The 11,501-nt window shown below is 35.5% G+C and overlaps 1 protein-coding gene across 2 annotated transcripts; it reads left to right on the forward strand.

Annotated features, from left to right (window-relative positions):
- The first annotated feature begins 1,850 nt into the window (after positions 1 to 1,850).
- On the forward strand, positions 1,851 to 5,984 carry LOC110891352 (probable DNA double-strand break repair Rad50 ATPase). Of its 2 annotated transcripts, none has more exons than XM_022139044.2 (4): positions 1,851 to 2,398; positions 4,410 to 4,520; positions 4,591 to 4,671; positions 5,517 to 5,984. In XM_022139044.2, exons 1-4 carry the CDS (start codon positions 2,120 to 2,122, stop codon positions 5,592 to 5,594), a joined length of 549 nt encoding a protein of 182 aa, XP_021994736.1. In that variant the 5' UTR covers positions 1,851 to 2,119; the 3' UTR covers positions 5,595 to 5,984. The 2 variants fall into 2 exon arrangements, with proteins under 2 accessions (XP_021994736.1, XP_021994737.1); XM_022139045.2 differs by having other exon boundaries at positions 5,520 to 5,984.
- The last annotated feature ends 5,517 nt before the right edge of the window (positions 5,985 to 11,501 follow it).

Below are 11,501 nucleotides of genomic sequence, written 5' to 3' on the forward strand. Positions count from 1 at the left end.
CTCTCTCTCAACGAAATCCCTAACCACAAAAACCTAACATCTGCTAATAACTAAAGTTCAAATTCCATACTCACACACAACAATGCACAAATCAATCCACAAATCAATCAACAAACCTTCTACAACACCAAATTACACACAACCACTACCAAACCCTAGATTCACAAACTTAAAATCTACGAGATCTGAAAACTGAAACAATAATTCGCAAATTAACGTCCATTCATACCCGTAGAGTTCTGGAAGCTTCTGAAATAACCGACGATGAGCTTCCTTGAACGGAAATCAGCGAAGAAGATAAACAATTGGCGATTGCACGGCGGAGCGGCACCGACGGTTTTATGGAGGAAGAAGATCTGATAGCCCTAGAAACACCACCACTGCCACCGAGCTGCAGCCTGCAGACGGTTGCAGAGCTCCTAGGGTTACTGTTGAAGCTCGTAGACATGGTGTATGTATAGATGTAGTGTCAGTATGTGTGTAACTATGTGAAGGAAGAAACAGTTGGTGGAAATCAGCGGTGGTGGTTGTGGCGGAGGGTGGTTGTGGCAATGGTGATAGTGGTGGTGGCTGAGTGGTGATGGCGATTGTGGAGGTGGAGGTGGTTGTGGTGGTGGCTTTTTTAAAGGAGATTGATAGTAGAGAGAGAGAAAGTAAAGAGAGGGATGGCCAGGGGTATTTTTGTAATTTTACACCCACTTAACTAAATTATTTAACGACCATCCATTATAGGGACTATCCGAGTAACAGTTTGTTAAACCACAGGGACTATACATGCTATTTTGAAAAGGTAAAGACTAAAGGTAAAAAATGACAAACCACATGAACTATTCGAACAAATAACTCTTACAAAAATTTATATACTATCAATTTAGAAAATATTTGTGCAATGATAGTTGTACACTATGCTTTGTTATTTGTTAATGTATTTGTGGGTTGTATTTTAAGCCAATTTGGTTTATTTATATACTATTAATTTTAAATATTTGTGTGCATATTTGGTGGTAAGTTGTGCTTAAATAGTTGTACCTTAATTAAATATAGGTTGTAAGTTATGCTTAAGTGGTTGTATCTTAATCAAATAATAATGGTTTCATTACCTTACCAAATTCAATCTGTTTTGTATGCATGTATGGTTGTAAATTGTACTTAAGTGGTTGTATCTTAATCAAATAATGGTTTCATTATCTTACCATATTCATTCGGTTTGATCCATTCAAAGTTGTGTTGTTTTATTTGTAAATTATTATTATTTATAATAATCTAATTAATTTAGCCAAAATCTTGTATAAATATAATTTGTAACATATTGATGCAATGGTTTTTGTAATGTATGCATTATTGTTTGTATAGTGGTAATGATATATGTTATATATAGATTACGATGAACCTGTCAAACGAGAAAAAATTGACGCGGGTTCATCGTAACGCGCGAGTCCTAGATCAACTTAGTTATTTTATTCTATGTTTTACGTTTCGACGTTTCGGTTTAATTTCTTCGCATTAACACCGCAACTTCAGTGTCGGTGGTCGCTGACAGTAGTGTGGCATTAATGCTCGCCCCCGCCGCAACACGAGGGGTGTTTAATACTAATTACAATGAAATAGAAACACACATAACAAAGCAGAGATAATCAAACATACATACATGAAGAAATCACATTCTAGATAGTAATAACAAACTTAAACAAAAAGAAAATTGGGTAATATGGTAAACTTTCTATCTGTCCATTCATTCTTCATCTTTCCATTCCATTGAGAGGTCATGGGCAGCCTGGTCATTTCACTTTATCCGCTGTCAATACATACATACACCCCCACCTCTATGTATCTATCCATCTCTACACACACACTTTCTCTCTCACACACATTTTCTCTCTCACACACACATACATCATATATGTGGGGCTCCCATCCTTCATAACTTTGGCTTCATAATCACCATTTCTCAACAGTCTCCCCACGGCAAAAAAGAAACAAAAGCATTTCACACACACTAAAAACACACACATAAAGCACAAAAAACACCACCATTGGAGAGATAATCAGACCACCGTCTTCATCTAACGTTTTCTTCTTTTTCTGGTTCAAGAAACCCAAAAAAACCCAACAACAAAACATGACTACTCAAACGACGTCGTTACAGACAACAACAACCACACAGAGGCAATCGAGTGAGCAGCTTCAAACGCTTATGCAAGCCGGTCAAATCTCCGGCAGCTTGAGCTTCAACGGGCTGATGAGTAAAGAAGATGAGGAGATGTCTCGGTCTGCGTTGTCTACTTTCAAAGCGAAAGAGGAGGAGATTGAGAAGAAGAAATTGGAGGTTAGGGAACGTGTTCAGGCTCAATTGGGACGGATTGAAGAAGAAACCAGGCGTTTGGCGACCATTCGTGAGGTTTGATTGTGTTTTTATGGTGTTGATTTGGTTGAATTTTAGGGTTTTTTTTGGGGGGGTGTGAAATTGGGGGTTTTTTGTGTGGGTGGTGTTTTTTGAAATTGAAGTGGTGGGGTTGTTTCTTTTTGTCTTGGGTTTCGTGGGGGTGAAATTATGGGTTTGATTTGTGTGATAATAACTTGAATTTGGTCGTTTTTTGAGATGGGAAATTAGGGTTTTTACCTTTTTATGTACTGGTTTTTTTTTCTCATTTTTTTGAAGAAATTATAAGTGATTTGTGGTGATTTTGGGAAAGAAAATTGGGGGTTTTAGGTGGGTTATTTTTAAATATTTGAAAGTTAAAACATATCTGAAGGATTAACTTGATTAAAGCTTCAATTTTGGGTCAAAATTAGGGTTTTTTGTACTGTTTTTTTTTTCAGAAGAGATCAAGTAATTTGTAGTGATTTTTGGGAAAGAAAATTGGGGGTTTTGGGTGTTTTTTTTTTTTTTTTTAATTTTAAGACTTGAAAATATAAACATTTGTGAAGGATTAAAGCTTCAATTTTGTGTCAAAATTGGGGATTTTAGGTACTGTTTTTTTGAAGAAATCAAGTGATTTGTGGTAATTTTGGGAAAGAAAATTGGGGGTTTTGGGTGTTTTGTTTCCAAGATTTGAGAATAAAAACATCTGTGAAGGATTAAGGCATCAATTTTGAATTAAAATTAATTTTTTTGGATCTTTTAAGGAAACGTAAATCAGGGTTTCTTTTGGTTTGGGGGTTTTTCTGTTTTAAGGTTTTGTTCATCAATCATTAGCTTTTAGAGTAAATATTATGAAGAAAAAACAGCATCATAGATCTGATTCTCGATAGATCGAGAAATCGATTATCGTTACGAATATGATGGCCACATGCTTAACTTCTTGTTATCTTTATACAAAATATTTATTTGGAAAATTGGATAATAAGTTCTATGCAAGTATCTTCTTGTTTTCAACAAATTTTCAAGATTAAATGCCTGCAACTCTGTACTATCTTTTATATTTTCTTATAGCTACATTTAATTCCATAATTTTAGCATGTGTTTTGTTACTCAATGGGTATATAACTGAATCATGTGAGGCTTGAATTGTGTTAGTAATTTAGTATGTATAGGAAAAATTACAAGTTTTGTCCTTTATCTTTATACCACTTTTCAGGCGGTGTCCTTTTTAACGAATGTTGACAGACGCTGACCTTTACTAGGTATTTTGTTGCAAGTTTAGTCCTTTGCACCCAACCAAGTTAAAAAACCCTGTTAATTGTTGACAGGCGGTGTCCTTTACTAGGTATTTTGTTGCAAGTTTAGTCCTTTACCTAGGTATTTTGTTGCAAGTTTAGTCCTTTACACCCAACAATTAACAGGGTTTTTTAACTGGGTTGGGTGTAAAGGACTAAATTTGCAACAAAATACCTAGTAAAGGACACCGCCTATCAACATTCGTTAAAAAGGACACCGCCTGAAAAGTGCTATAAAGATAAAGGACAAAACTTGTAATTTTTCCTTTAGTATATAACTTACATTAAATAGTGGTGGGGGTAAGAAGTAGTTGTGAAGTTGAAATATACTGAATAGCGGAATAGCCGATGAAGTCTTTATGAAGTTTTCTTGTTAAAGATTGAATCTTTATTGACCGATGTGGTTGATCTGGTTCGACCCTTAGGGGTCGGGTCATGGTCACCCTCTGCGCACCCGGTTTATACCCGGTTCATGTTGAGGGGTCGCTTTTGTATCGAGCCCGTAAACAAGTTGAGTCTATAATAGAAATTAATAAAGCATTAATTAGTGTTCTTTAAAAAGGGGTTGCCCTATTTCAAAGGGTCAATATTTGGTACCGCTTTGCATTTACTACCAGTCGCAGGTCTTTCGCTGTCAATTTCTTAATTCGTCTATGTTTCCATGTGGCTTGCCTTCACTTCGAAAACGAGTTGGGATATTCGTGTCAGATGGGTATTTTCGTAATCTTACGTTTTGTGGACTGTTTCATCAGGAACTTGAAGCGTTAACCGATCCAATGAAGAAAGAAGTTTCGGTTGTTCGTAAGAAGATCGATTCGGTCAACAAGGAGTTGAAGCCATTGGGTCAAACATGTCAGAAGAAGGTTCGAACCGTCTTTTCGCGGAGACTAAAATGTTGAAATTCGGTCATTAAATTGATTTTTTTCTTTGCAGGAAAGAGAGTACAAGGAAGCACTAGATGCCTTCAATGAAAAGAACAAAGAGAAAGTACAACTTATTACCAGATTGATGGAGGTTGGTCTCAAGTTAAATGTCTATTTTCGTATAAAACATGAACAAAATTTTTTATCTTTGACGGAATTTGGTCGCAAAATAAGACAATTTTCATATAAAACATGAACAAAATGTAATCTTTGTTGGAATTTGATTTCAAGATAAGTCATTTTTTATATAAAACATGAACAAAATGTTATCTTTGACGGAATTTGGTCGCAAAATAAGATAATTTTCATATAAAACATGAACAAAATGTAATCTTTGTTGGAATTTGATTCCAAGATAAGTCATTTTTTATATAAAACATGAACAAAATGTTATCTTTGACGGAATTTGGTCGCAAAATAAGACAATTTTCATACAAAACATGAACAAAATGTAATCTTTGTTGGAATTTGATTTCAAGATAAGTCATTTTTTATATAAAACATGAACAAAATGGAATCTTTGATGGAATTTGAAAAAAGATAAGACAATTTTCATATAAAACATGAAAAAAATGTGATCTTTGATGGAATTTGATTTCAAGATAAGACATTTTTTATATAATACATGATCAGAGGAAGGTTAACGTACATTACTGCTTAACGTACATCACGTACGACAGGTAATTACGCACATTCATTTTAAAATCACGCACGTTCATTTTAAAATCACGCACGTTATAACTCAAAAATCCAAAATCACGCATGTTGAAAACATTAATCACGCATGTTATAGAAAAAATCACGCACGTTGTCGTACGTGAAGTACGTTAAGCCGTAATGTACGATATACTTTTTCTACATGATCAAAATGTAATCTTTTTCACATCTGGACTTAACTAACATACTTTTTTTAAATGGGTGTACTAAATTATTAAGCAGCTGGTGAGCGAAAGCGAGAAGATGAGGATGAAGAAGCTGGAGGAACTGAGCAAGAGCGTCGAAACAATACAATAGATCTGATGATAATCTGATGATGATGATGGTGACGGTTACGGTGACGGGGTTAAGCTAATTAAGTTTTAGTGTGATGTATTAAAAAGAAGATATTTTCCCTTCTTTTGCTATGTTCTTATATATGGGTCGGGTCGGGTCGTCTCTGTTTGGTTGAGAGATTTCTTCTATGTCGTTTTCCGTTTGTTTCAGTTTGATGATTAGTTGTTGTTAATGGTGCTTGTATTTTGCTGATCTTAGGTTTGGAAATACCTTTGTAAAAACAGTCTGTAACTAAAATCTTGTCAAAAACCTCTTTGTTTCTGTTTCTTTTGGTTTTATAGTATCAAATCGCGAGCGAGACTGTGTCTGTTGGCACAGACTCTGGCTCGCGATTTGTTATTTTTTTTTGTTTATGGTTTAATGAAATTTGATTTACATTGTGTATGTTTTTGGTTTCCTATGTTAGATAGGTTTTTTTTTTTTTTTTTTTTTTTTTTTTTTTTTTGAGTTAATTGCCATTTTAGTCCCTGTGGTTTGGCCCATTTTGTCAGTTTAGTCCAAAGGTTTCATTTTTAACATCTGGATCCAAAAATGTTTCATCGTTGCCATTTTGGTCCAACTGACTTAACTCCATCCATATTTGTTAAGTCTGCCAAGGGCATTTTAGTCATTTTAGCCATAAAGGGTTAATAAAAAGAAAAATGAAATGACTAAAATACCCTTGGCAGACTTAACATATATGGATGGAGTTAAGCCAGTTGGACCAAAATGGCAACGATGAAACATTTTTGGATCCAGATGTTAAAAATGAAACCTTTGGACTAAACTGGCAAAATGACCAACTAAAATGGCAATTAACTCTTTTTTTTTTGTTTCTTTTCACTTTTACAATTGATCTCATGGTTTCTATGTTTAGATAAGATGTTGGGTAACATGGATGGTTGATAGTGAAGCAAACCCTTGTGATGGGTAAGTTTCTAGTGGTCCAAATGATTACTGCAGGGTGTGTGCTGCATCAAATTATTGCATCATTGGCACCTGTCATAGGGCCATATTTTTGTGCATAATGACAACTCATGTCGATACCACGAGGGTGACCGCTTAATTCGATGTTGCTTCGATGGGTTGTAACCCCACGGTGCTTAAGATATCGTCTCAGGTCGGGTTGGATATGAGACAAGATGGTGACCACTTAATTCGATGTTGCTTCGATGGGTTGTAACCCCATGGTGTTTAAGATATCGTCTCAGGTCGGGTTGGATATGAGACAAGAGGGTGACCACTTATTCGATGTTGCTTCGATGGGTTGTAACCCCACGGTGCTTAAGATATCGTCTCAGGTCCGGTTGGATATGAGACAAGATGGTGACCACTTAATTCGATGTTGCTTCGATGGGTTGTAACCCCACGGTGCTTAAGATATCGTCTCAGGTCGGGTTGGATACGAGACAAGATGGTGACCACTTAATTCGATGTTGCTTCGATGGGTTGTAACCCCATGGTGCTTAAGATATCGTCTCAGGTCAGGTTGGATATGAGACAAGATAAGGTAGCTGAGATCGGGATATATATATGAGGTAGTTGAGAGGCGGATGTGGGGTAAAAGGATAATGCACGTCAGTGTCTGAATTTGAAAGCGAGTCACATTGACGTCATAACGTCTTAATCAACTTAACATCATGATTAAAGTTATTGTGATTTAGAACTTAAAATCCTTAAGTTGGTTGGCTATTCTTTTGATAACATATATAGCCAAAAGAGTTAATTACTGTTTTCATCCTTGTGGTTTGTCAAAAATCACTATTTCAGTCCATTAGTTTAAAAATTGCGATTTCAGTCCCTTTGGTTTCACTTTCGTAACCATTTCAGTCACTGTGGTTTCACTTTCGTAACCATTTCAGTCCATTTATTATGTTAGTACAGGGACTGAAATGGTTACGAGGTGGACTGAAATGGTTACGAAAGTGAAACCACAGAGACTGAAATCGCAATTTTTAAACTAATGGACTGAAATAGTGATTTTTGACAAACCACAGGGATGAAAACAGTAATTAACTCTAGCCAAAATTAACTTGACATAATGAAGGTTTAAATATCTTTTTTAGGCTGGGTGGTATAGAGTAAAGCTCTCATGCTCCACATTAGCGCCACAAAAACAACTGGTAAGATTGGCGCTCCCTTTAGCAATAGTGTAGTTTAGAAAAGGTTAAAAGAAGAAATAAAAAAACTAAAATGAAAATCTTATCGGTTGCTTGTTGATGGTGCCCCCGGTTGCTGTTACCAGCGTTAAAGAGATGAGGTGACAGGTGACGCTATCTCACACCGTATAGCCTTAATAGTATAAAGATTTTTAGATGGTGTAGGAATCAACTTACTTTTTAATACAAGAATATTGAAATATAGTTATGACAGTTGGGAATCACTACAACCACCGGATCATAGCTCCATTTGACATGTGAGGGGTGGGTATAAGACAAGCTGGAGGACAACAATCCTACGTTACTTTAATATCATATTGCAAAAAGGCCCCTCAATTTTGTAGTTAAGTACTTTTTAGTCCCTCTAAAAAAATCCAAGAAAGTTGATCTACAGGTGTGTTTATTCTTACTTTTAACACTTTATTAATTACTAATCCACCAAAGGGTTGGTATTAGCACATGCATCCTTTGTAGTATTGAGGTAATATTAAACTTAAAAAATGTATTTAGTGATAAGATTTTGACTAAAGATGTTAAAAGTGTATTAGAGCATGAATCATGACAAGAATAATTAAAAATATCTTAAATTATATATTTAACGATACAAACAAAGTAATTTGTAAGTATTATTGTATCTCTTTCTGATACAACAGGCGCATCAATGACAACGTCATCCATCCACACTTGGTCGAGAAAAATCTTATCTGTTGGCCTCTAACTAAGTCGTCAATATTCATTTGGTAGTCTATTGTAGCTAGGAGTTCATGTTTTGGGTCTGATATATAGAAAAAAAAAAAAAAACAAAAATGTCATACTTGTCAACATCGCCGTTAAGACATAATCGATTTCATATTATCATTATTTTCAAAACCTTAATAATAATGTTTTATTATTAAGTTTTATCAATATAATAATGTTATTTAAGTTTTACACATAATGTTATTGACTAAAAAAAATTCAAAATGGTTTTACATACTAGAAAAGTTCAAGTGTTCATGAATTTGTAACAAGAAGATTGCAAAAGTTATAGTTAATATAAAACATTTGTAAGGTTATTGGAATGCACTAATTGTTCTCCTCTAATGTTCAAGAAGTATGTTAAATTGTTAATTAATACTCAGAGCCATCTCCGAAAATCACAAAATTTTTTTTGGCCCTGTTCGAGATAAAAAAATTTGGGCCCTATTCGCAAATTTTCATATAATATAAACTCATCAATCATTCAATCAAATATATAAATACTAAAAACTCATAATACTATGATAATTGTTATGAAATAGATAAAACAAATTAACAAAAATAGTGTGGCAAAAATGATCAAATTATCGAATTTACTTGCTAAGCGAACAGTGTGATTCTTCTAGCAGGTCCTTGTTTTTGTTTAGACTAGTCACTTTAGCTTGTTAATTGGGCCATTTTTTTTAAACTTTTACCCTTATTTAAAAAACTTTGGGTCTTTTACAAGGCCCTTATTTATACAAACATCCAGAATTTTTTTTAAATATGTATAAACAAATTTTAAAAGTTTTTCGGGCCCTATATTGATTTGGGCCCTGATCGCAGACACCTCCTGCACCCCCCCTGATAGACGGCCCTGTTAATACAAGACAATTATTTCAAAACAAACTCCACTATTTTCATCTTTGGTGTTAAATCTTATACTTATTCTTGTTATTAGATTATCTTTAACTCAAATATCACTCAAACTTTATCGAAACACACTAGTAAATACAGGTTTGGTAACTTCAACACACCAAAAGAAATTGAATATGAAAATATTTTCATACGGAAGCGCACCACAATCGATCGTTCACAAACCATAGTATACAAATTCAAGTTTTATTTGTAGGTCACGACCAATCGTGGTCCACTCGTAACCTACGGTAAAAAGTAACCACCTTTTAACTTTACAAGATTTGAATTTCCAAATTAAATTCCAACTATTCCAACACTTTCAGCAGTATAACGAACTTTTACCCAGTTGACCGTAACTAATTTACTTCATATTTCACGAGTCACGTATTTAGACGTTACACATACATAATGGGCGACCACGACTCCAATTTTATATTTTATAATAATGGATGATCCACGCCCTAATATGAAATGGTTGGTGAAACACACCCTAATCAATAAATACTAAATAGTGGTGATCCAGACCCATTACCATAAGTGGGTGTCCCACACCTAAGTTCTCAAATAATGAGTGATCCACACCCTAAATTTTACTTTTCGAATGATCTATAACCTATGTTCAACAGTGATTATGTTACATAGCACATAACCATTGTAGGTGTTATTAATAACACTTATTTCATCTATATTACATTATATTGATAAATAATTTTGTTTTACTTTATACTAAGTGCATGCCAAATTACCCACAATCTCTTTATTAAGACCGTTGTCACATTTCTTTCATCTTTTGACCAATTTGCAAGTAATTGGACACATTTTTTGCTAATATAATGTTTTTAAGCATATATTCTTACTGTACGTAATTTTTAACTCGTACTTAGACTGCGGGGTATGGGGCGGGGGTTTGGGCGTGGGTGGGCTGAAAACGCCTAAGCCACCACCCCGGGTGGGCATGGGTTTGGGCGTGGCCCCTTTTTCGTGGGTTTCAAGCCGGGCGTGGGGCGGTCTGGCCAAGCTGACATGGCGGGTTGTGAATGGCCAAACCAGGCTAGCCGTTGGGCTATTTTAAAAAAAAAAATTCTTCCTTTATAAATACTTTACAATATTTATCATTTTTCTCACACAAAATCAAAAACATAAAACACAATCTCGCCATGAGTTCTTCAAGTTATACTGAATCGTCATCATCATCTGACGATGGGGCGGAAATATTTCTACAAACGACCGCGACGGTGGTGAAAGTTATCGTTGAAAACGAAGAGGAGGAGGAAGAGAGCCAACAACCTAAACGCAGAAGAAGGTACATCGCTCGTGAACGGGTTACCGCTAACGATTTGTTGGTAAGCGATTACTTCTCAGCTGAACCTAAGTATGATGAAAAAATGTTTAGGCGTCGTTTTCGTATGAGTAGAAACTTATTTTTAAGGATATCTAGAGATCTTGTGGAGAAGTATGTTTATTTTCAACAAAAACCCGATGTAACCGACCAATTAGGATTTACTACGTGGCAAAAGGTCATGACCGCACTTAGGCAGTTAGCGTACGGCAATAGTTCGGACATTATGGATGACTATTTAAAAATGTCTGCACGTGTAGCTAGAGAAAGTCTTCACAACTTTTGTTCGTGTATTCTAGAACTCTATAGGAAAAGATATTTGAGAAAGCCCTCGTTCAGTGACATGCAACAATTATTGGAACATCACGCAGATTATCATGGGCTACCCGGGATGCTAGGTAGTTTAGATTGTATGAAATGGGCTTGGGAACTTTGTCCTACCCAATGGCAAGGCGCTCACACGAGTGGATTTCACGGGAGTCCAGCCATCATGCTTGAAGCGGTTGCGTCCCAAGATCTTTGGTTATGGCATGCGTTCTTCGGTATGCCAGGTTCACATAATGATATCACCATCATAAACCACTCGCCCCTTTTCAATGATCGAATAAATGGTATAGGACCCAAAGGAACTTTCTTTGTAAACGGGGTTGAGTACTTGTATGGGTACTACCTAGTTGATGGGATTTACCCAGAGTGGGGGGTTTTTGTAAAATCATTCACAAAACACGGTACGACAGATCCAAAGAGATTAAAGTT

The sequence above is a fragment of the Helianthus annuus genome, chromosome 11, assembly GCF_002127325.2.
Source record: "Helianthus annuus cultivar XRQ/B chromosome 11, HanXRQr2.0-SUNRISE, whole genome shotgun sequence".
Lineage (NCBI taxonomy): Eukaryota > Viridiplantae > Streptophyta > Magnoliopsida > Asterales > Asteraceae > Helianthus > Helianthus annuus.